The following is a 27,247-nucleotide window of genomic DNA, read 5'->3' as shown; positions in this document are numbered from 1 at the left end:
GAGGGAACATAATGATGATTCAAATAGACTACGAATATAATTAGCATCGATTGATCGAACGACCACGTTCGCCTGTGCGTGTTTTGTATACCTGCTAAATGTACACAATCTGTTCGTCTGTAACATGGTCATACCCGCAACTCGGTATTTAGGAACGTTTACTCAAAGGAGAAATTGACCTACAAATGCTACAATTTCCTGTCGAGCCAAGTACACGTGCCAATTTCAAGTGCAAGTAGAAAACAGGAAGAAACCAGCTCCATTTGTTTATTACGTGATTATTCCTGTATTCAGCTTCGGTCGTACGATTATTTATTATGATCGACTGATGCTATTAACTGCTCTGCCCGAATGATGCTCGTGTAAATGCGAATGTTGAATGTCTGTTGATCGCTCAGCTCAGGTCTGTTGAGGAGGACACGGGATCGAGAGGAACAGAACTTATCGAGGTAAGTGTAGTTTTACATAACAGTATAGTATGATATTGTATTGTTCTAAAGGAGAGCCTAAATAGATAACTAGACAGTATGGATGCATACTAACAATTCCTTGATCTAATGTTATTATTAACTCTGATTTTATTTCAGCTGAGATGATCGATGACGTTCCTATTAGTAATTAAGGAATTACGTAATTTGAGTTGATATTGATCTTCTCAGGACACAAAACAATCCTTAGAAATAGAAGATGAAATAAACTCCTATGCGTTACATCTCAACGAAGGGCTACAAAAAATAAAGTGAATTAAATTTGCCTTGTATGTACGCCTGAGCCGCGCCTATTCATGAAAATCATTGATCAGTGATGAATATAGGTTAGGCTCTCACGTTGTGGCTTACAATGAACCGACAAAGCCTCAATAGCAGAAAATATCTACGAATTTTATGTTGGTTTTAGGTCGTGTTATGTTATCTATTTTCACACTATAAAATAATTGTCACCGCCGTCATCATCATCATCATCCTCATCATGCACCATCACCACTACAACCACTACCACCACCACCACCACCACCACCACCATAATGCATATCAAATGCCTACAAACAGCGACGACAACAATTAATTACCATAGTCAAATGAGAGGAAATCACCCTTCCCCAACATATTATTTACTGGATTAATTGACGCATAATATAGCCATTATCATTTTTCTTGTGATCGAATGGTTTTGCTGTGAGCGAAATGCGACCATAGCTCCAAACAAGGACGTGCACGCGTGTTCCATGGACTTGACACATCTATAATGTAATGGTACGGGATGAATCCAACATCTGTTGCAATTAGTATTCAAGGTGATGTGTGGTCTACAGTAGCCCTACACACGCACATGATATATAAGTTGTGTCTTATTCGTAGCTGGTTTTAGAAAACAAGGAAAAGATTCATTGCATCAAGTATTTGGCTGTGATTCTACCCAACAATTCGGCAGCGTAATGAACCAAATAACATTTTCTTTCTTTTTCTCCTATTTTCTAGGTCGTGATTTTTTTTTTTTTCATTTCATTAATTAATTTATCAATTAATTCATGTATTTGTTATTTATTAATTATTTTATTTATTTATCAATTTATTTAGTTATTTATACATCTATTCATTTATTATTTACTTTATTTCATTATCATTATTATCATTATTATCATTATTTTATTATCGTGTTTTTTTTTTTTTTTTGGAGGGGGGGGGGGCATGCCCCCAAGCATCTGTACGCCAGTGCAATAGGTGTGTGATATTTGTATATAAGAGGTACTCGGTCGGTTTCATGGATTTGGCTACCCATACTACCATGTGCATTACACTAAATAAAAACAAGTTGACAATTGTTCATTTATCGCTGGCCGAGAACAAACTGTGGTCAAATACAAAACCATACAACATATTGGCCCGATTGGATGATGCTTCTACATTTCGACCAGTAATTTAGTTATCAGATCGTCAACTATTATTTACATCGTCAACTATTATTTACATCGTCGAGAAGTTACGCGCTATCATTTTGGGTGTTCATTCTTTATTCTGGATTTCACCTAAGCCTGACTTCAAATGAATTTCCACCAATTGATCTTCCCTATATAGTTGAAGTGAGTGGAGTATCCCGTGGAGAACACTTCTTGAAAGGGATGGTACATTTTGACATCACCAACATTGAAGATAGAACACTTGCAGGAATAATATTGACTCTGATGGATATGAAAGAGATTTGCAACATTTCGTGAAACAGAATAATAACTTTGGGTTCTGTCGATGAATTGATGCCAATCTCTCTAACTCTCTTGGTGGATAGGTCAAGGCCGCATGCTTTGTCTGTGTATTCGTTTGCTACCAATTGATTTACTGACCGAAGTGAATGACTAAAAATGGATCAGAAAAAGTACAATAGCTGTCGTTACGAAATTGTATCATATTCACGTCAATGGCCCGAATTCTCAAAGGGTGGCTAACTTAGCCCCCAGGGGATAGTTAGCCAATGGGCCAAAGTTAGCCCGGGCTAAGTTAGAATTCGGGCCAATGAGGGCACGACAAAGAGAATAAATACCATATTGTCGGTATATGGTTTCTGATGATATTGACTTACAATTATGATGCACCAGGGTATGTGATAACATAATGAAATCAAGCATGTGGGTAAATGAATCAAGACACGCCTGTGCGGGTATCTACATACACAGGTGAGCACATAATCACCTGTTTTAGTATCTCCTACTATGTATCATGTCCAAATGCGGTTAAGAATGACTTTCAATATTTTGTAAGAACTTATTTTGACAGTTGGGGATTAAGGGCCTTTGTTATAATAATAATATAATAATGATAATATAATATTAATAATAATAATAACAATGATAATCATCATCATCATCATCATCATCATCATCATAATAATTAATAATAATAGTAATAATAATAATAATAATAATAATAATGATAATAATAATAATAATAATACAAAGTGGGTATTGAACTTTCACCAACCATTCCTTTTCTACTCCTTTCGGCATTTTCGCTTGACTTTTAAGTAAATCATCTCAACAAGTTCAGCTTGACTTGGTCAATTTATCGATACACTTTATGAATTACATTTGATAACATTGGCATGTTCTCTTTAACAATACGCCTAATATAGTTTGAAGTATCATGTCAGTTAATGTGGTGTGTATGATGAATTTGTGCTGGTATATTATAAACCTAATCACATTAGAATATTAATTTCATAATGATCTACATGTATATGTATCTAGGACCTACGCAGAAATGTTATTCGGGTGGGGGAGGGGGGGGGGCAAGAAGCTTATAAAATTCAGGAAAAAATCGAAAAGGAGCAATGCGGCAAAGCTCGTCATTCGTGTCATTGGGGTGGTTCCGTGCACACTATGGGGGATTTTGTTTTCAACTAAAATGTAAGTTTTCCAACGATTTGGATGGCAACTGCCCCTGCCCCCTTTACATGTATACCAATTATATAGCTCGTAGTTTATTCATAAAATGACTCCTCTTATATGTTATTGAAGTCCAGGCTTTGCATGTCTCCACGCGGGGACGTGACTCGCTATGGACAAACCCTCGACATCATTCCACATATGGCTTCATGTCAAGTTCCTTTGCCTTCAGATTTTCATGCATTTCAAGATCGACACTGATCTTGGCTTCCCGCTTTTGAATATCATGACGTCATACCAAATTCGTGACGTCATATCAATGTCAAGCTCTTCGTAATCATATTATGTCAAGCCTCCTGTCATGTGATGGTCACAAGTCACATTATTACAACTTGCAATTGGCCTCGTTGTATTTGAACGATGATTTCACCCGCTCAGCTGCAAATGGCGGGAATGACCATTCCCAAATACAACCTTTGCTAAATATCTTATATTCATTGTGATTTTCTCTGACAGCCAATGTAACAGTTTGGTTGGGACACCAGGTAAATGAGCCGGTGTGAGGCAAACTGCAAGGGCCACATACTATTCACACAACTCGTCATAATCAACAATTTACTTTGATTTTCATCAGAAATCACGAAACGACAAAGGTGCAGCGACTAAGAAAGATCGATGGCCGACGAGAGGAAAGAAACGTCGGAGAGCGAAGTCATCGAGGGTATGAACGTCGATGAAGGTGTTGTTGGCGAGGTCTACGGTGAGGACAAGCAGACACAATGTGGTATTGGGGCATGGCATCCCCGTCGCTTGCAGGTATGAGAATGAGCAATCCATGGCATTTATTATTATTCTCTTTAATAACTGATCACTTTATACTTGTCACCGTGAAGGAAGCAAAAAAATTGAAATGAAATTAAAAATAATCACTCGATAATTATGTAAGTGAAATTTATAGGTATTAGTCTGCTCATGTTTGTTTCTGTTTCGATCATGAAATTACAAAACTAAACAAAATTCAATATTTCACAACAGTACACGCACCGCCCGGATTAAAAAAATACTCTTCTCTTCTACTTCGCTCTCTCTCTCTGTCACTCTCTCTAGTTCTGTAACAGTCCAATCGGCTTCCTGATATGCCTATGCTTCTTCGGTTTCACGCAAGGTATGACGGTCAATGGCATCGTGTACGTGGTCACGACCACGCTCGAACGCAGGTTCAACCTCCCGAGCGTCCAGAGCGGCTTCATCTCGAGCTCATACGACTTCGGTGTCCTACTGGTCGTCGTCTTCGTCACGTACTTCGGAGATAGGGCTCACAAACCGAGGTGGTTGGGGATAGGAGCTTTGGGGTTCGCGGCAAGCTCGTTTCTGTTTTCCTTGCCGCATTTCACGACTGGACGATACCAGTACCAGGTATGTTTTCAGAATTATGTGGGATTGTAACCCTAATCCTACTTTAAATCGTCGCATGAATTATCTGTATACACATTACATTCAGATTTCAGTATGAGATTAATATGATTTTGTTACGACTTCCAATCATTGGTCTTTGTCGCATTTCTTATTTTCATTACTGTCATAATTTTCTTAGTGACAGACTACATGTTCTTATTTTTTATCGCCATCATCATAATAACCTTTACTGCCTCATCATCATTTGTCATCCCAGTCATCATTAATATCATCACATGTTGATGATGATGATGATGATATGACGGTGATGGTGCTGATGGTAGTGATGATGATAATAATAATGATAATTATGATTTTTTTAAATAGAATATATGATAATATATCATCGTTATCATCATTATCTTGGCAAAAGTCACCACGAGATCTTCATCAGCATCACTGTCGTCATCATTATCACCTTATTCATCATTAACGCCGTCGCCACCATAACCACCACCACCACCACAACAACTACCACCGCCACCACCACCAGCATCACTAACATGATCATAATCATTATCATCATTATTATCATGTTCAAAGTCTTGATGAGATACTCTTCCTATATAATCATCGGTATCTTCATCTGCATCACTATCGTCATCTATGCCTTGGTTCACCCTCTCTATAATTATCATCATTATCATTACCATCATCAACATCATCATTACCACCCCCATCCCCAACACCACCATCACTATATCAGCCCCACCATGACCCTGATGATGATGATCATCATCATCCCGCCTTTACCTTCACTTTCAGCAGGTTGTGCTAATTAAAAAAATGTTTTAACCCATGCAGACGGCAGGCATTGACACTTGTTCACTGGATGGCAACGTGACCCTTGATCGGGAGTGTACGGGGAACTCTGGAGGCCTCAGTCACTACATTGGTGTCTTCATCCTTGCCCAACTCCTGCACGGATTCAGTGCATCTGGTATCTACACATTGGGTGTCACCTACATCGATGAGAATGTTGAGACGAAACGCTCACCTCTGTATGTGGGTACGTACGTAATCTGGTAATGGCAAGTGAAAGAAAATACATTTTTTATGTATTTCGACACAATGATGACATTGTTGAGAACAAAGTGCATTGGCATTGGCGGCACCAAGAGGACAGGGGGCACAAGTGGCATATGCCCTCCCTCAGTCCCAGTTGGCCCTCTTATCTGTGGACATTGTGGATAAATTTTTAAATAGTAAGTTCTTCTCCACCCTTGCCACCAACATTTTGTTTTGCTCTTCACTTCAGATGGAGAGCAAAAATCCTGGTGCCGCCACTTCATTGGTAGAGACTAGAGATACGCCAATATCAAATTTGAAGAAAATGATTGGGCGAGGAAAGTGCGGGGGGGGGGGATAAAGAACTCTGGTTTAGTTGATCTCATGATATAATTTTACACCTATAATGGAAGGTAGGCGATTTATTATTGTGCAATATGGTTTTGTTTTATACAATGCTTACGCCTACTATTCTTCATTTGAAAATTCTCTTTAAAAATTTATTAATTTTGCACAGGTCTCTTTCAGGGTATGTCAACGCTTGGCCCAGCCTTAGGGTATCTCATCGGGGGACTCTTCTTAAACCACTATACGGACATCACCATAGATCAAGAAAGGTATGATTATCAAGGTAGTAATCAAGTATATTTCGGCCTGCTGTGAATTATATAAAAATATCCTGATAGAAACCTACCAACATAAGTGAGTGATGATAAAATAAAGCAAAATTTATCTGCATTTTGCTGCACTCAACCCAGGTGAGGTGGGTACCTTGAAGGATTGATTCCTTGAAAACACCAAGCGACTTTAGTAGCTTGGGCTAAAGCTGGGGTGATAATTTATACAGTGCCCTCTTTCAACGGTAACTAGATAATAGGTGCCTCATGAATGCTCCATATTGTTATTAATAAGGTGATACTCATATCCCTGCCACACTAACGTCTTTTTAGATATGATATTTATAGATTAAGCTATCACATTTACATCAACACTTCGTCACCACACTCTATCATTAGATTGAATTATATTTCGTGCAGTAATGTGTTGGTTTCTGAGGAGGTGTAGAAAGGGGGTGCCTTTGTCCGTTCTCTTCTGCAACCTGTTGATTTTAATGTACCTAATACTGATCGTAATAATGATACTTATAGCTACATGTATATCAGGGGAAAGTCGCATAACCTGTTACCCGATCCTGCATACGCCTATCATAACATATCATCTTTCACACTTCCGTATTATTATGTTGAGAGCCTGACAAGAAGGAAGATGTGGTTTTTATTCAAATATTTATTATTCGGCCAGTATTACAATCCAATATATTAGGTTAATGTTGTCTAATGTTCCCAGTTAGCCATCGTGTCCGATCGGATATTATGTTGACATTTTCATGTAATGGTGCTTTCTAAATGTAAACGAGCTATCTAGTCGGGGTGATTCTATGGGATCACTCCCTTTAGAGCGAACTGAACATCCTTTTAGTTATTCCACGCCAAGAAGAGGCAAAATCCACTCATAAAAGATGCAATTAAAAGATGGACTGAGATCGTCTTGCCTCAGAAGAGTGTGATTATAAAGCTTGTCCAAAATCGTTTGATATAGAGACAATCTTTCAGCGTGATTTGAAAAACTATACCTAGTCGAACGCCATACGAACTGCACACATTTCCTTACGAGGGTAAAGCTAGTCTTTCCATTTCGACAGCTCAAACTTGACTCACTTATCAATGATCTTTAAAATAGGTCATATCACTTCCTCATCTTTTAGTTGTGAATCATGGATCGAGAGCTCCCGTTATAGAAATTAATCCTTCACGACCAGTCGGTTCAAATATGAACCTAGGAAACTGTTGGTTAAACAAAATTGCAAGCAAATTGATTTTGGATTTTCTAACCAACAGCCGGACTGTTAATATTTTTACCATACTATGTTGGGTTAATTAAACATTTCTTAGATTGTGTTCAATTTCCGTTTTGCTTTATGGATAATTAATGCAATAAATATGGGCAAGGGGGCAATGAACTTTCTTGGGCTCTTAAACCACTCTTAGACCACTGAAGTATGATTATCTATATATATCTTTATGACCTTTCCAATATCTACTAGACGACTTCCGTTTGCCTTCAGCCATGATATCATTCAATAATATACTTGATTGGAAGTTCTAATATATCCCAGCAAATGAATGAGATTTTCCGTAGTGTAAACTTAAAAATTACACACAAAGAGCGGTAGATTAAATTTTGAGCGAAACATCGGGATGTATAAAAATCGGGCGTGTGCATGTACTGTTTACCCAATGAAACCGATAATCAATGAATGAAATTTAGTAAGGGGAATTTGTAAAGCGCAGCTGTGTGGTTATGTTTGTAAAATTTTGTCCTAGTGAATGCTATATTACTGATGAAGTGAGAGAAGTGACGAATTTATAAGGGGTCGATGCAAGTGAGTTTTGAACAAAAAAAAACAACAACAAACAAATGCCGCTTATTTCTCTCGAAAACGTTTGCTAATCCCCGCTCATATCCGTTCCCATTAGCACACCTTGCAAGAGAAATTAGCAAAATCATCAGAGTAAGAGATCTTAGATAATTTTAATGATAAATAATGATATAAAGTGCGATTCCGTCTTTCAGAGATCTATATATTTTGTTTGTTTTGATAGCTTAACGATTTCGTCAGACAGTCCTCTGTGGGTTGGTGCATGGTGGCTTGGTTTCATCCTGACAGGATGCATGGCTCTATCGATCGCTCTTCCTTTCCTCATGTTCCCAAGATCTATGCCAGGTAAGCCAATCATGAGACTTGATTTTTTTTTTTTTTGGGGGGGGGGGTGGGTCGTGGGTGGTATGATAGAGAGATAGAAAGAAAGCATGTTGGGTTCATCTTTACCGAAGCAAGAGCTAAGAAGAGTGGTGATTCAATTCAATTCAAGTCAACATGTATTTTTCTTCCAATTGACATTTTCCATATAGTATCAATACAGTAGGCCCCCTACTTAAATTATGCGTACGTAAGAAGGCGTAAAACCAAGAAAGTGATATAGGTTTGATAGATGATAGATGATAATAATTCCGTTCTTGGATTAACATAGAAGAAGGCTGAAAAAATAAAATGTAGGAATAATTGTAGATGGTTATTACTTCATTCCCTTATTTGTCAATATGTCGTTTATATTCAGATTCTAAATTAATTCCCATCAAATCTTTTTGTTTTACTTGATGAAAACAAAAGGTACATCTTTCAGTCTAAATTTTATTATTTCACGAATTGAAGTTTTACACCCTTGCTTTTTCAGTACAATTGCACTATTTGTTTTTAGAATGACCTTCATTTAAGAAATAAACAATAATTTTCCTTATTTTCAGCGGCCAAAGAGTTAGCTTTGAAGAGAGTATCTCAAACACAGCAAGGTTCTGAGTTTGCTGCACGAGCGGGCTACGGGAACGCTTTGAAAGATTTCCCCAAAGCTAGCTTAAACCTGATTAAAAACATCCCTTTCATGTGTGTGAACGGGGCTGCCATCACCGAGTGGTTTATCATATCATCCCTTGCGACATTTGGACCGAAGTTTATGGAAACACAATTCAACATTCCTGCAAGTGATGCAGCATTAAAAACAGGTTAGCTTTTAAACATTTTATAATTTCTTCTTCTTCTCCTCCTCCTCCTTCTTGTCACCGACGATTATAGTGATGCTTCAGTACTTGAACGAAAGGTTGATTGAATAGTCTTTGCAAACATTTTTTTTCTCTGCTTGGATATAAAAAAGAGGTTTTGTTTATAATTTTGCTTAAAATGATCACCATATTTTGCTTGTATAGACATTCTAGAATTGGTTTTGGGAGTTATTTTTTATCAACAGAAACTCTAGTTGGGGCATTTGATGTAGTAGTTTGTATATTTACTTTTTCATACAGGTTTTCTTGTCATCCCTGCCAGCCTCTGCGGTGCCTTAGTCGGGGGCTGGATTGTTACCTTCTTCAACTTTCAATTTCGTGGAATGATTCGTTTCTGTCTGGGTAGTCTTTTATTTGGCTTCTGTATGTTGCCAGCATTCTCCATACAATGTCCCAATGTGCCTTTTGCCGGAGTGTCCATTGCATATTCAAACACGTGAGTACGAGAGGACATAAAAAATATAATAGTGCTCTTGATTGTTGGATACAGTATGAATAGGAGGAGCTCTTACTTCTATCACAAAGGTTTGATCTTCACCCCCTTTCCCCTCTTAATTTTTTCAAATTTATTTATTATTTATTTATTTATTCATCTATTTTTTTTTTTTTTTTTTTTTTTTGGGGGGGGGGGGGGTGCGGGTTGTTAATTTGTCCAGATACAAAATTGTTGCCTTTATCATAGATGATTTGCTGTGTCATCTGCATTCTCTTATTCCTCCCTCTTTAACACACATTTACTATCTCTTATTTCTTACGGTATTTTGCTTTTGAATTTCAAGTATGAATATTCGTTAAATGAAAGCAAACATGATTCAGCTATATCACACAAATGACCTCAATAGCAATCATCCAATATAAAGTTGTTGATAATAATAAAGACCAAAGAAATATAACATACCAGTCGCATTTTGTAGAGAAGGTATTTATACCTCCAAATTTTGTTAATTCTTCTCTTCCATTTTTTAACCGTTTAGAGGAAATATTGAAGGAGATGGAATGTTAGAAAGCAATGTGACCGCATCTTGCAATGCGGGATGCGGCTGCCCCACTAGATACGATCCAGTGTGCGGGACTGATGGTATCTTGTACTACTCAGCATGCTTCGCAGGTTGCTTAGAAACTGGGGAGATAAACGGAGTGGAAAAGGTATTTAATTTTCCCATTTCGAAAGAAGGTTCTCGTGAACAGAAAGTTATTGTACCTCCGACATGTACATATTGTATAGTATGTTCTATCTGCATGAAGGTATTGATTACTTGGTTAACCATGATATTTCCTGTCGGCTTTCTATAAAAGACCTGGCCTTGGATATATTCAACTATTTTTTTTCATGGCAGATGAGCTATTCTATTTCAGGATTTGTCAACATATATTTTATTATGGTTATCTTGTTACTGCTATCTATTTTACAGCGTTATTTATTTCGTATTTATCTAACATCCTTTGTGTAACTGCAGTGGATACTCGAAAATGATATTTTTGACTATTAAAGACTATTATAATGGACATGCTTATAAAATAACCTGTAGCCAATATTACCTTGTTTATTTTTACTTCATGATTTTATTTTTGTGTGTATGAAACAGATGTATACTAACTGCACATGTATTGGTAACTCGACTATTGACCCGGAAGTGCTTGGAGGCTCGGCAGAGCTGGGTCGCTGCCCCCAATCGTGTTCGAAAGAAACTCTGTATATCTTTCTTACATTTCTTCAGCTTTTGGGCACCTTTTTAGCCTTGGTCCCGTCCACCATGGCCTCAATAAGGTATGTTTTTAATAAATTTTGTGTTATCATCAAGTTAGAGCTAACATAAACTGACATCACAGACATATATTTTTTTGTGACTGACACATACATTTGATAATTTTGTATTGTAATAGGATCATCATTTTATTAGTGATAAGTGATCTTAAAATGCCCGTCATTACTGTATCATTATTATTATATTTATTATCATTGTAGTCATTATTGATATCATTATTGATATTATTATCATCACTTTTTTCAAAGATGTCATTTTTATTATAATTGTTATTCTTCTTATTATTATTATTGTTTGTGTTGTTGTCACCATCATCAATAAGAATTTTTTTGCAAAATCTTACACTTTTATATTCATTACAATTGTTATTCTGACCTTTTAGATGTGTTTCGCACGATCAGCGTTCGTTTGCACTTGGTATTCAATCGCTTTGCTTCAGAGCTTTCGGTAAGTTGTGTCATATCATATCATATGAAGTAATACAAATCATGTTTTGATTGGGTACAGATATTTGTTACATCAATTCGTATGTTTCATTATAAATGCGTGAAAGTTGATTCTTTATTGTTTTTATTCCTTATCTCAAAAGAGCAATAATTTTATCCACCCATCTATATTTTATGAATAAACGAAATGAACAAATGAAGCAATGATGAATAAACAAAACCAAAAAAAAAAAAGAAGAAAAACATGCGGGGATTCTAGGTGATCGTACTGGTTTGAAAATAACACTCATTAAAAAATTACTTCCCGCCTTTTTTGTCCAGGAACTATACCCGGTCCGGTTGTGTTTGGCGCCCTCATCGACCGGGTTTGTGTATTGTGGCAAGACTCCTGTGACGGCTCGGCCTGCTTAATTTACGACAACAAACAATTCGGACTGACGGCACTGTTGCTCTGTATGATGCTGAGACTGTTATCCATTTTCTTCTTTATAGGAGCGCTAGCGTTTTATAAACCAAGTGGCAATGAAAGGATAAGTGTGGTAGATGTGGATCAAAATGCAATCGGAAGTTCAAGAGAGTCAGTTCATAAAGATGATACTGCGTGATAAAAGCTTTGAATGAGCATCTTCGAAAAGGGTATTTTGTTACGGATATGTATTTATATTTCTAAATTTGAAACAAATAATATATAATGACCAGCAGGCTTTTCAGTTGAATTTTTCAAACGACTGTGTTTGATCATTTTATTTCTAAGTTTCGTCGAGTCTCATCCGCAGGAAATGAAAAACGTGAAGGGTTAAACACAGGATGAAAACAAAGAAGTGTGCAAACTTAAACGAGTAATGCATTTCTCTTAATTTTCTGTGTCTTTGATTTATGACTTCTTCCACTTTTGAACATTGGGACCAAGTGATGCTTTCGTGACATTATTTTGTCAGAATTTTCTATGCAAATAACTTATTGGTAGGAGTGGAATGAGGCTGAAAGAGAATCGTGTGAAAATCGATTCGACTGTAATCTTTTCAACTTAAGTCGACTATAAACGAAAAGTTGTCTGTCAACATGGCTAGATAATTATCAAGCCAAGTTGAAATATAAAAAAGTTGTATGTCGACTTGGCCAGATACATTATCTCGCCAGGTCGACATATGAAAAGTTATATGTCAACATGGCGTGATCATAATCACGCATTACTGACTTATAAATAGTAAATGACGAGATTTAGTTTTATATCAACACCATGCAGGCACCTTATCCCGTAATTGGAAACGAATCCTGGCCGATGCAGTGTGGCTAGTTATATACCAACATCCATTGGCGCGCGGTGTGCACCTCTGGATATAAAATTAAATCTCGCCAATAATTGCTATATGTCAACATAGCGAGTTCATGTATCTCGCCATGTTGACGTACAACCTTTCATAAGTCGACTCGATGAAATAATGTATCTCGCCATGTTGACAAAAAAACTTTTTTATATCGAACTGGCAAGATAATTATTTCGCCATCACGATGTCGACATACAACTTTTCATATGTCGACTTGGCGAGAAAACGTATCTCCCCATCTTGACAAGTCGATGGCACTTAAAAACCTCCGTAAGTTGTAGCAGAAACGTACTAAATTCTCCCGATAATCCTTACACACTTTTTATTCATATATCAATAGAAACTTTCGGTTGAGAAAAAAACCCTCAAAATACTCTGATTAGATAGCGATATGAATATATTTTTTGTTTCTTTCCGCTTTTAATATTTTCAGCATGCCATATTTTCTTTCTCAGGGAACATGTAAAAATTGACGAAAAAAAAACACATTGTTTTGAAATAATTATAGAGCATTTAATTTTTATATAGCAAATAAGGGTCAACCATACATTGAATTGCCCTGTTGATTTCCCACTTCTGGAATGGATTTTTAACTTTTTAAAATGAAGTAACGAATGTGGGGGGGGGGGGGGGTTATGGTTCAATTATTCATTTTGTGAAACTGCTTATAAAGTGTAATCCAACATTGGTCATAAGATATATGGCGTCGGTTTAGGTAATCTCTGGCACAATTTCAAGGACTGCATAAAACAGTATTCTTTGTGCACGTTTTTTTAATGAAAACTAGATTCACAGTAAAAACGTGTGTAATTTATGAACTTACTATTTCAATAATACTTTCATCTCAATAATGTTATTATTTCAATCAGGTTTTTTAAAATGAATTTTAACGACAATGTAAAATTTTACAAAACATCTAAGCGTTATATATAACTTTCTCACCCCCACTAAACCCCAATATTTTCACACATTCAACTCATAAATTGTTTGCATTGGGCCGTGTTCTGAAGTCAAGTTTAACTTAGACCACGGTCAAACTCTGTGCTAATATTATGGGAAGCCAACTATTAAAAAAATGTTTTTATTGTATATTTCTTATGTTTACTATTTTGTTTCATTATGCTTTCATAATGAAGAAAAATACTTCAGTTATCATTCCCAGACAATTATGAACAATTTGGGTGTCATATGAGTTAATGAATGGAGTGTATACTGTTAGGGACTTGGGCCCCAAATTGGCTCTCCATAGTTAAACCACAACTTTAAACCAGGGTTTAATTTAAACCTGAGTTCAGAATACGGGCCATGTTTAAAATATTATAATACATCATATATAAAATCTATACGGGATCTCTAATTTTATTGTGTTTTTATTGAGTGTAAATGTATTTTTTTCTACGTTCAAACATTGGAGCCCTTCTGATTATGTCAACGAGTAATTAATGATTCACCCTAAAAAGGACTGGGCTATTTGAGATGTACTGAGGACTGGGGGGCATGATGCCCCCCTTCTGATCTCGACCGCCGTTCGCGCCAAAATCTGGGACGCACATAAACTACAAGCCAGTATAAAAATCTGAAAATAATTAATTCTATTTAGTATGAATAAAATATGCAAATTTATTCGTGAAAATCATTATTTGAAAATTTAACACCCAATTTAAATTTTCCTCTTTTTTACCAGATGTCATCTTTGTAATCTAATTTACAGGTTTTCACAAAGAAAAATTTTTCCTCATGTATTTGTTTTAAGATTTTCTTATGTATATCTTTTTTTTTTCCTTGTTATTTTTTTTTTCAATGGAATTTATTGCAGACCATTTAACAACTAAATTAAACCCTAAATTAATTAAGCAGACCAATTAGAACGAAAAATAATCACCCTTATATGAATTTCATCTCCCATAGACTTTGTACACAAAAATGAGCCATTAAGTCACGTGGCGTCGCGATGCTATACCCGTGCGTCGCGATTGAGTTGCCCGAGACTTCAAAGAAAAAAGTCTTTAAAAATTGCGGTGCTTTCATTTTGCATTTGGGAAATATCGCGCGAAGCATCAAGGGGGGGGGGGGATGGGGCATCATGCCCCCCAGTCCTTTTAGGGTCAATCTTATGAAACTTTATACCAAGTGGATTACAGGGTCAAAAGGATACAGGGTATTTTTATCATTCCTTGTGAGATATTCAGTAAATGTGCTAATTCGTTAAGTGCCTGAAAACAAAGACTATGCTGTCGGGGCTTCTATTAAACACAAAGGTTTGCAGTAAATAAGGGGACATAACAATGACCAATCAATATGACTGGGTGCATGAGTTTGAGGATCTCCAAATCCACTTACAACTAATCTATCGTTGTTTCAAAATTTCAATGATCAGTAATCTTTGTGTAACGGTGCCTGAAAAGTATTAGGAGTATACATGTATTGCTTGATTAAAATGTAAATGTTTTCACATCAGTTACGTCCAGTTCAAAGTCATATGCGTTATTTTTAATGTCAGTTTGTTAATTTGTTTTCTTTTAAATGCATATGTATTTGAAATTATCTTGCGATATGATTTATTTCTATGATGTGATAAATTTACTTTCGGTAGATACAGAAGAAATTACATTTTTGAGTGGGATTTACTAAATGAGTCCATTGGGAAAGGTGACGTCAAAAAGGTGCATTTTTCTGATTTTTAAAGGCAACTCAATGTCACCTTGGACTTCTCCTTTCGATGAAAAGAAAAAAAAATCCCAATCTGGAAGTGGTTTGTTTGTTGCCAATATATTTCAGCCAAGAAGATAATACTAACTAAAGAAGTTATCCATTAAAAGGATGGTTGAATAAGCGGGATATCTTTTCCCGAATGCATGTATGTGTAAATATCACTTCGACGCAATAGCACAATAACTGCAAACTAGTATATACATATGCAATTTACATGAAATAGTGCACAGTCACGTTAAACGAAATAAGAATGGAACTGCAGAGTATGACCATAAATATGATAAATGAGATATTTGTAAAGGATAGCTTGCTTATCACGATTCTATACCTAATTATGGAATGGTGAGCCGCAATGTGCAATATCATTACAAAATTAACGGGGGCTTTAGAAATAATAACCCACACATTACCTGTAAAACCATTCTTACACGCCAAAGGTAATAGCCGAATTATACTGACCGAACATATTTGTTTTCTGAATATTAATGGCGTGAATCCTAATTTGGCGAATTTTCCTCATATCGAAACTTTGACCAGGTATTTGTTTATATGACCTGCCATCATCGATTTGCATTTTAGGCAAGATGGATCATGTGTATGCTGTCAGTTAATGGTTTGAATAGGATCCATTCAGACGTTTGAAAGCATCCCAATGTTTCTTATCAATGGACATTATTTTCATCGATGATGAGACCGTTATTACTCGTGTCTGTATTCATGAAGTCTCATCGTCAAGATTTAAAACGAACATGAAAGAGTTCTGAGTATTATTCAGAATTTAAGTTGGTCCAAATGCAATGACATGGACAGAGTTTTTAGTATTATTCAGAATTTGAGTAGGTCCAAATGCAATGACTTTTAATTTCATTATCCTTCTTGATAGCTTTATAATTCTTTTACACAATAAGTACATAATTATTTTGTGATGAAGATTAGGATTGTTGGTGTTTGTTCTTTTTTTATTCTGGTGTCGCTTGATCTCAACCAATAAATACATGTATGCGATATTTTTTATACCTACATGTGTTTGTGTCGAATGTTTTTGCCTGAGCATTAAGAAGATGTATCAACACCCCAAATCTACAGTAATTTCTCGTAAGATCTGCTAAGTAAACGTATAAAATGAGACATTTGAAGCCACATGTCACACCTTTGTCGCACTCGAGTTCCAGGTTGTGAACTGGTTGGCGATACGGTGTTCAGATGTCGTCGATACTGTTCCTGCAACCAGTGTCAATGTCGTTGATTTACCATTGCTGCGATGGCCCTTTCCTTGCTTTGTCAGTTTGTCACCCCGTGTCCTGCAGCACAGTACGCTGGCCCAGAGGTGGTAGACCCTTTTGTTGGCCATGAACGCAAGAAAAATGTAGACGCCCTGGAGAGAATTTAGGATGATGAAGATGTACCATAGGGCTGGCACTCCTGCAAAAGCGGCTACGAACCCGAAAAGCCAGGTGAAACCTAATAGTGTTGATATCTACACGTGAAAAAGATGGGAAGAGAGAGAGGGTGTATGAGAGAGGGAACCATGTAGTAATAATGTAAAAATAAAACAAAGCACGAGTTGATCAATAATATTTCAGCTACATATTTACGTATAAACAAACCTGACCCCATTGCATATTACAACTTTGTCATGATTGGGACTTCTTTTGGCGATGAAGTGCACTCAGTGACTACCATGAGCATTTACCATGGTAAGATACCAGAACAGAAATAAAAGTGCTGATACATACCTTCCAATATATTTGTAGCTCCTTTCCCCTTTCCTTTAAAGTGCTAGAATGCCGGATAGCACGATTTCGAATCTTGGTCACATGCCTTATTCCGTGCACTGTGTGTCCAAATAATATAATGTTGAATAGTAAGAAGATCGCGAGTGGCCCACCAAATGCTATCAGATTCACAGTCCTGTCACCAATCCAACATAGAGTTTCACTGCCGTAATGAAAGTCTATCTCTTCCCCTATTGTGAAATGAATCCCAAGACAACTGGCAACGATGGCACCGGCTAAGGAAAGTGCGAATGTCGTGTATTTCAAAAGCGAGACGAGACTATCTGAGGACACGCTGAAGTTGTTCAAGCTGCCGAAAGTCCTATCCAGTTCGAACGCTAGACCTGTTGTCATGGCAAAAACAAAGAGCCACAGAAAATGACCGATTACTGCTACTATCATGCAGGCGTAAGCGTTTCTTGTTGCAATGCCATTCAGTAATTGCAGGAGTTGAGCTGCAAAAAGAGCTACACAGAGTATCATGATAAGTTTGTTGCTGACACACTGTCGGAGGACAGGGAAGGTACTGTACGTCAGGAAAGTGGCGATTAGTGCAACGAGTGACATACACACACCAACGTAGCTAAGAATAACCTGCGACTGATCGTACCGGAAAAAGTATTTCACGACAGTTTCGTTCACTGTTGCGTTTTGACCCGATCCCTCTGGCACACATACCTGGATGTTACCATCTGCTGCCACCATGTATTCATCTGGACCAAGTATTTCCCCGGTCGCTGCATGTCTTAGAAAATTAGACTTCCCTTCCACTGTGGTGAAATATGATACGTTTCGAGATATGAGTGGACAGGAAAGAAAGTGCCCTCGATCGCAGATGTGAACAACTTCTTTCTTATGGAACTTGCGAATGGTCGAAGGATATTGGCTGTCGTAAGTCGCAATTAGCTCCGTCTCATATGGATGGTAGAGGTTGCCCGTCTCATTATCGTAAACAAAAGATGTGCCATTATGATTTTGAAATTGATAATAGGAAAGTTCCTTACGGCCGCGATCACAATTGGGGAGCCCTTCTATCGCGACACATCTGCGTGAAATGTCTACATCTTTAATATCACAACCCATCGCTGGCTGATAAACGTACAGAAGCGACCTGTCGATGGCGTCTTCAAGCTCTGCATAATCAAGGACTGCTGTGTAAAATGTGTATTCCATGGATGTGTAAGCCCGTCCCTCATGCATAACTTCCTTGCAATTAGTGTTATTATCTACTTGTTTAGTGACATTATCCTGTGGAATTTGATGTTTAATAGTGAATGATTCATTGGGCAAGTTGAGGCTTACAGCAATGCAGTTCGAAAGCTGACCCAATTTATCAATTTCCAGTTTCAGGCACGTGTCATTGCTGTCTGTCGCTATTACCACAGTCATGGATAACTCCAAATTGGCATTATTGTTACCACATGTAAGGTTAACCGACGGTGCATCCCTGACACACCTACCATTAGTGAGTGTATATCCATCAGTACATGTGACTGCCACACATCCATCAGACGTCAGATCGTAGACTTCACCAAAGTTACACGCCACCTGCCTTTCCACAACCATGTTCTCAGAATAGAAGATGGACACACTACTCTTAGCAGAAAAATCAACAATCACGGAGATCGGTGTCAGGGACATGCCGATATCATTGTCGCTGGGTTCTCCAGATTCGTCTAGAAAGCTAAAGCTGCCAATGCTGCTAGACGCGACGACAGGTGTCAAAGACTCCCCCGGAGAGGAGCATAATCTCTCCACGTATTCTTTTTGTTCATCAGTTGTCCAATTCTTACTGATTGCGCCCTCATTGCAAAGTTTGCAGTATGGATTCTTGTATCGACCTGTCGATTCTTCTGTGAAGATACCAGTAAAGGACATACATCCCTCTAGAAGAGTCCGTGGGGAATCAGGCGGACAACCTGCTACATAATTATAGTTCAGACATGGGCGAAGACTACTTTGTGGCACACCTGAAGGAGGCGAAAAACGTGGTTCGCAATTTTCAGAATTGATGAGTTCGTGAATTGTTATGTTTTCGGACTCGACAAATGTTGCATGCCGTTTCAAGCAACTGAATTCAAACTTCCAACCAGTGAGACCGCCGCTATAGAACTCGACACCATTGCAGACAGCGCAAAATATATTTCTGTATGTAACACCACCATGGACCACTGGCAGGAGCCTCAAATCGGTGTTTGTTGAAGACTCATTTGACGTGCACCTATTGCGCAAAACAGCATCATGCCACGTTTCAGGGCATGACTGAATCATCCAGAAAGCATCTGATGAATCTGCGTTCGGAGAGATGCACTCAGTGTTCACCTCTCCTCCTATATCATCCACTGTCTCACGGAAACCCCTTGTGCTCTCTGTAGAGTTCGTCCCAGAGCAGACCATTCTGTAGTCTCCGCAGCAGTCGTTGTAGAACTCACATGCCTGGTCACAATGACAAGGAGTTGGATCACCGGGTACTTCTCCACAGTTTACATTGCCACACGATGACGAGGTGCAGGTCTTAAATGTGTTTTCCCCTATTGTGACATTGACCGTCGTTGCTGTGAAAGAAAGAATTAAAATAAAGATCTACGTGTGAGACATTGACAAAGAAACTTTGCTTGATGCGTGTCACTTCTTCAAATTTTCATTTGGGTGTTTGCCATTCTTATAATATGGTTACTTATGGCAGTTACCAGTGCCTGATCGTCTTTGGCCGTAATTACGAAATACATGAAGGAGAGTTAGCAATAGATAGGGCGATCGAGCTAAAGGAGTGGGGAGAGATGAACATACGGGAGGGGGTACATAACGAAAGATCACATAAAAAACAATGTTCATATATCTACAGTAAAAAAAGAATAAATCTTGCAGGTTTAATTCATATTTTCAAGCACTCAATGGGGTGGGCAGAAGATTTTTTTTCTTTGTCATGCCGTTCGTATACCAAAACATACAAATATCCCATTATCCAAACAGTAGCGAAATCAGGATAATATACATAGTCACCGATAAAGGTGGGAAACGTACCTGAAGCATATATCGACAGCAGCTGAAGAATAACGATATGCAAAAGTAGAGCCATGAAGAGGAAATAAGCGTCGACCATTGATACACCGTCGTTTTGAAATAACAAATAACTGAGTGAAAAGAAAGAAGAGAATGATAATATAATCGAACTAGCACCCTTTTCCTGTCACACGGTAACCATAAATTGGCAACACATGCCTAAATCAATTGGTAACCACTTTTCCGAATGTAAACATCGAAAGTAAAACAAAATGTTCAAACCAAGGTAAATTTATCATGTTCAACTGGATATAAGTGTTCAGAGTTTCGATTTTCAAGAATATACGAAGTGCATTGTTAATAGTATCATTAAGTCATTATTCTTTCAGTTACTGTTTGAGTACTGGGGCATTGTTCACATCATAATAAGATATTTAAGATAAGTACTATTTCATCACGACAGTACAGAACACGTGGGACACGAGTACCACCAAAACATATTTTGATGATGTTGTACATATTTACATATGAGTTCATGTCCCGGGTTCTTGTTCCACAGGCTTTTGGGCTATAGCGGAAACATCATATCTAAATACGATTCAAATGAAGAATACTTAAGCCTTCGTACGAGACGTACGCAGGCTATGGCAAACCGTTTTCTTAATCCCATTTCTTTATATCAATAATTTCCCTTTGTTAACAACACAAATGTTCATTTATACAAATAATTTGAATTCTTTATATCTTGTGTTGTTAACAAAATGCAATCTCGATATTTTAAGAATGAAGTGTTTGATAACAAGACATTGGTTTAAAGGAGGAAACGGCCGTCGACGAGGACAGTACGTCGGCGTCGTGCGCTGGCTAAATTGTCCAGATGTGATCGCTCCATAGGCAACATCACGACGATTTTCATAACATATTTCATATTGTATTGCTTTATTCCAAAATATACATTAGCATTTACTACTCTGCTGCAATGCCAGTGAAAAAGTGTGCTTTATTTGCCTTTCGGTCGAGAATGTCAAAGTCCCCGTTAGATTACACAAAGGCATGTTTACCGTACATTTACTTGATAAATGTGATCAAACAATAATATTCGCAAATGTTACTGGGTAATATAAATGGATTATTTTTATTTCACCAATACAAGCAGAAGTTGTCGCGTATGAGCCACGGTTCTCGATGACAACTGTAGGCAAGTCACGATGCCTTTATAACAAAACATAGAATGAAGAAATGTGGTACCTTGTCCCGAACCCCCCCCCCCCCCTGCTCCCTCAATCTAAAATCCTTATGAAGTTACCTAGTTTCATTAATTGTGTAAAAAAGCAATGATTGTTGTAATGGTGAATACGACAATGATAACGATATTATTATAATGATATTATGGTGACAAAAGTGATAACAATGATATAAGTATTATATAAGTATTACCAGTGATGTTGCACTGTAGATATTACTGTAAGTAACACAGTTTTTGTGTTACTAATTTATCATTGTATACAATCATGAATGTTACCGAGGGTGGGTTGGGCAAAGGAATTTTATTTAAGTTGATCGATTTCCCTGCAGAAATATTTTTGACAAGCCAAAATTCCAACCACCGAATTTTCATCCTCCCTTCGAAAAGAGGGATATCTCATTGAGGGAAGTTTTTGAACAAACTCGAGGAGGAGGGGTTTTGGGTCACATTTTAAAATGATACCTTTACTATAGTTATATTCATTTATTGAATTTCTGATGTTAAACACGTCACATGCGAGTTTTTATTTCATATAAAATGGTTTAATGAAAAGAAAAATGCTAGGCAGGATGTACAACGACACAAGTTGCATATCACAATGAATACATACATAAAGCTATAGGCATATTTCCGTACTCTGTAAATACTTTTAATAATCTGAATTACACCCTTTCCATACTGAATAGTGAAGAGAGTGTCGGAATAATAATGAAGCAAGAAACACAACGAATTAGCACAGTTCTTTGTAGAAAGCTTCAAATGACATGGATGTGTTTTTCGAAAATGTTAACATCACGGTCACTACTGATCACAGATCTATAAAAAAAAAACTGTCATTCCACTCTGCAAAACTATGAAAGCGGAAAGAAATACACGCAATATACGTCCCGTGTTAGATCAACGATTTGGAACAATATTTTGGGAAAAAATTATTTACTCACCCTTCTTTGTTCTCTCATGGATATAACGAAACAGGTTTATGAACAACTAGTTCAAAATTTTGCCAGCAGGAAACAGAATCTGGAACGTGAATTTACCTTAACGTTGGAGCGGATCACTTGTGATCTTTGGTTGAACAATAGTGAGATAAATACCTCCGTTCCAACGTCCGGTATATACAGTATAGTGCCGGATGCACATGCCGATATTCATCAGTTCATCTTGCTCATAGAGAAGCAGCCATTTGCTAAATTACAGCAAACTTTCAGTGGTAATGGCGTACCCACTGGCGTGCAGATGGGGGAGGGGGCTTTGGGGCCTTATGAACCACCCCCAATATTTTCAAGACCAAGATAAACACAAATTAATAAAAGAAAGAAATGGAAAAGAAAAGAAGTGAGATATGATATTATTTTCCGAATGTTATGTCGAGACCTATCACAAAACTCGATTTTTGTATTAATAGGGTCATATATTTTGCTCATGCATGCACTCTCTTCGCTCGTAGCTTTTTTATAGTAATTTTTGCCCTATATATTCCATGTCCGCCCTCTCAAAACTTTTGGCTCATCATGACGCTTCTGGGAGCATGTCAAACCTCGTCAGCAGGTGCAAATAATTGACAAGCCACCCCCCCCCGAAGAAGTCAACAGTCTTGACAAATTCTGCAAGGGACACCTTACCCTCTTTTCCTCTATACCTGATTGTAGGGTGATATAGGATGGCATGTCGGATCTATGGGGTGATGTCAAATTCATTATGAGCTTTGAATCTTTCGTTCAAAATTCAATGTGCCAGGAATCAGGATGAAACTCCGTCAGCGTATCCAGCTTTAGAATGAAATAGACTGCCGATAACGGTATGTTTGGTGTTGGACGGTGACGACGACGATGATAATAATGATACTAATAACGTTTTAATTACCCAGGGTATAGCCAAGGGTATAGCCAGTTAGTGAAACTGCTCTACCAGCGGGCCCTGCATAACATAATATGTTATTATTACCCTTCTCCAATCTAAATGCTGAGCGCCTAGCAAGAAGGCAGAAGGTCCCATTTTCATAAGTCTTTGGTATGACTCGACCGAGGATCGAACCCACGACCTCCCGTTCATGAGGCGGACGCTCTACCACTGAGCCACCATGCCCGGTTAATATCATGATGATGATAATAAAAAATGACGAATAGCTTTATTTCGAATATCGAGGGTTGGATATTTTTTGTGATATTTTTTCCTCCATGATTTCTAAGGAAGCATGAATGCATGTAAGCAAGAGACCAGAGTACCCGATGCTTACGTTCCTCTCCGAGGGCCTGGCACATCTTCATGTAAACCAAATGAAAATGGAATAGAATGAAATGAATAAAAGTTTGTAAATTGAATAGATATATGCATGTGACGATATTTTATTGATTACTCTGGCCATAATCTCATAGCAATGTTATAGCTATCCACATACTTATATTGAAATGCCTGTTTTGAAATAGTACACCAACCAACTAGAACCAAGACCAGGAAAATTGCTCCAAGTTTGTATTCAGATGCCCCTTGGTAGTCGATATTGGCAGAACACGTGAATGTTCTCATTAATATGCACACAATCATGTGACGGTGACAGTCATTACATCAAAGGAAAGGCTCGCGTTCTCTTTGTAGGTCCATGATCAGGGATACGGCATGGGAATACCAACCCTTTCAACATTGCATTGATTAACATATAACCTATACGTACATAAGGACTATTTATTCATTCTCGTATTTCTTTCAAATCATTAGTTTTTGCATATGAATGCTTCCATGAGATAGCTCCATCATATTTAACCGAATTATTAACTTTACATCAGACTACTCGTACTCTAAGATCAAGCACAAATCAGCTGTTTGCTATTCCTCCCATTGTTAGCGCTCATTTGCACATGCCTCTTCCGTCTTATGGAATGCACTTCCCAATTATATGAGAAATATTCATGATTTCGATAAGTTTAAGACTTCCCTAAAAAAGTATCTGTTTAACTTGTAATGAACTCAGTGCCCAACACTCTTTACTTACTTTCTAATTTCTTTCCTTAATTCCATCCAAGTGCATAGGGACATGCATTGCTATGTGTTATGCGCTATAAAAGAACTGAATATTATTATTATTATTATTATTTAGAGTGATCATGTCAAGTGACAAAATAAATCACTCATCTCACATTCATCTCAGGCTAACTTGCCAAAACTTGAAAAATAAAATTTGTACCACGTGATTTTAACCCCGGGATTTTTACATCAGTTAATTGGGTAATGGCAGGTATAAGAGGTACAGTATAAAGGTGAGAATATTTTCTTTCACATGCAAGTAAATTGAAAATGTAATGCTGGGTAACCTCTGAATATTTGCCCCAACAATTCGGATTATCTTTTCCATACTCACGTTAAAGGGATGGTCCGGACTGAAATTATTCATATCTAAATAAATAAAGTAAAATTGACATAGCATAATGCTGAAAATATCATCGAAATCGGATGACAAATAACGAGGTTATTGAATTTTAAATTATATCAATATTTTGTGAAAACAGTTATGCACATCGTCATGAATATTCATTAGGAATGGCTGATGATGTCATATCCCCACTTTCCCTTTTTCTAACATTAAAACGAAATTGTTTCATTTTTACATACATGTGTAAATGATGTGCCTGCATTAAAATGAAATAAGTTGCGGCAATAAATAATTAATGCACTAATCAGTTGTCAATCCAATTGTTATCTGGTTATAGTTCTTGGTAGTAAAACTTTGATATAATAAAATAAAAAAAGAACAAGTGGGAATATGACATCATCTGTCCACCTAATGAATATTCATGAAGACATGCCTAGAAATGTAAACCTTTAAAATTCAATAACTTTGTTATTTGTTATCCGATTTTGATCAAATTTTAAGCATTTTGCCCTGTGAGTTTTACTCTATATATTGAGATATAAATATCTCCAGCCTGGACCATCCCTTTAATTCAGTGACTGTTGGCTTGATTTTGTGGGTGCGCTGAATACGGCACTGCGTGTATTTATTTAGGATTCATTATTTGCCTGACATGTCATTTGTGTATAAGCTGGACTGACAAGCAAGATGGACGGTTTCATATACATAAATTTTATATTTGGTTGTGAAGAAAATCCCTTCTCAAAAATTGCATCTTAAAATGTTTTGACCTGAAAAGGCGGAATAATAAGGCAAATTGCTACCTGTTTATTATATCTTATTATTTCTGTTTACATGATGACAGGAAACATTGTAACTTAAGATAAATCATGAGCTTTCCTAACTTAAGATAAATCATGAGCTTTCCTAATTTAAGATAAATCATGAGCTTTCCTAAGATTGTGTGTGCGCCATATGCACAAAGTTCTTAAGTGCAGTGAGCTTCAACTTAACAATGTGAATGGGGGCAAAATGCAAATGACATGATGCTGTTTGTATGTTTAACTGTGAAAGGGGAAGTTCTCCTTGAGAAAAAGTTTATAGTAAAAAAAAAGGAGGAAATAATTAGAAAACACTGAAGAAGGTTTAGGGAAAATCAATCAAAGATTAAAGAGCTTAGTTATCATAAGTTTATTCTTATTTGTGACGTCAAATGTAGCAGCTTTCCACGTATTGTGAATTAAAAAATATCAATATGTCATTTTTTTTTTAAATTGCCGCAATTGTACATTCTGGAAAAGAAAAAAAAATAGTCATCAGGAGCCATTAAACATTGAAATTCATGCATTTTATATTACATACATGATGTAACATACGAGGCAGCTGCTCGAATATGACGTTACTGATAAAAATCTTAATATTCCTATAATGAAGTGCCACTTTATGGGAAACGTTTTGTACCCGTGAAACCATGAGTAAACAAATCGATCCAGACATGCTTTGACCCATGCACTGGGGGAAAGTCCATCGTGAGCATTGCAAAGCTCGGATATGTACTGATCGGGCAGATCGACAACCGTATTATCTAACCATAAGAAACTCACTCAACCTTTGAGGACAGACAAGCGATTCGAGTTCGTATACCGGCAATACGTGTACGCACAACCCGGGGGGGGGGGGGGCACTCAGTATATAATGCATAGTGGGTATGTGCCGCGGAGGGGACCCCCATTTTTACACTCAAATTTCCGTTCCAAGGCATAGCATTTTTGTCTTATTGAGAAAAAGAACAAAGAAAGCCGCTCCAAGGCATAGCATTTCCTTCTTATCGAGAAAAAAAGAAGAAAGAAATCCGCTCCAAAGCCTCGCATATTTTTCGTTACGCCGTTCCGGTCGCATTGATCTGCTACAATTTTGGTGAAAAGCGGCCGTAGAGCGCTTTTCGACCATCGCCTAAGTGCGAGCGCACCCGGCGGAGGCCGTGCTAGCTGCGTCATGCACGATTGCCCGTTCCATAGGGCCCGGGGGGGGGCACTCGACCAAAAAAGTGGTAGGGGTGTGCCGCGGGCGAGGCAAAAAACGGGGGCCTTGGAGCGGGCTTATTGTAA

At 37.5% G+C, this 27,247-nt stretch overlaps 2 protein-coding genes across 2 annotated transcripts; one reads left to right on the top strand and one right to left on the bottom strand.

Moving 5' to 3' along the window:
- LOC129260666 (solute carrier organic anion transporter family member 4A1-like) lies at nt 1–16,783 on the top strand. Its single transcript, XM_054898623.2, has 12 exons — nt 1–449; nt 4,011–4,192; nt 4,484–4,792; nt 5,636–5,840; nt 6,357–6,456; nt 8,503–8,624; nt 9,206–9,460; nt 9,758–9,953; nt 10,492–10,663; nt 11,104–11,285; nt 11,666–11,730; nt 12,051–16,783. Exons 2-12 carry the CDS (start codon nt 4,052–4,054, stop codon nt 12,332–12,334), a joined length of 2,031 nt encoding a protein of 676 aa, XP_054754598.2. The 5' UTR covers nt 1–449; nt 4,011–4,051; the 3' UTR covers nt 12,335–16,783.
- LOC129260655 (uncharacterized) lies at nt 14,738–22,899 on the bottom strand. Its single transcript, XM_054898612.2, has 4 exons — nt 22,735–22,899; nt 20,569–20,678; nt 17,506–20,099; nt 14,738–17,246 (listed from the first exon to the last, which is right to left on the bottom strand). The coding sequence occupies exons 2-4, from the start codon at nt 20,645–20,647 to the stop codon at nt 16,914–16,916; spliced, it is 3,006 nt and encodes a 1,001-aa protein (XP_054754587.2). The 5' UTR covers nt 20,648–20,678; nt 22,735–22,899; the 3' UTR covers nt 14,738–16,913.
- Nucleotides 22,900–27,247: the final 4,348 nt, after the last annotated feature.

Source organism: Lytechinus pictus, chromosome 1, assembly GCF_037042905.1.
Source record: "Lytechinus pictus isolate F3 Inbred chromosome 1, Lp3.0, whole genome shotgun sequence".
NCBI classification, from domain to species: domain Eukaryota; kingdom Metazoa; phylum Echinodermata; class Echinoidea; order Temnopleuroida; family Toxopneustidae; genus Lytechinus; species Lytechinus pictus.
This window is presented reverse-complemented; position numbering and strand designations above follow the sequence as displayed.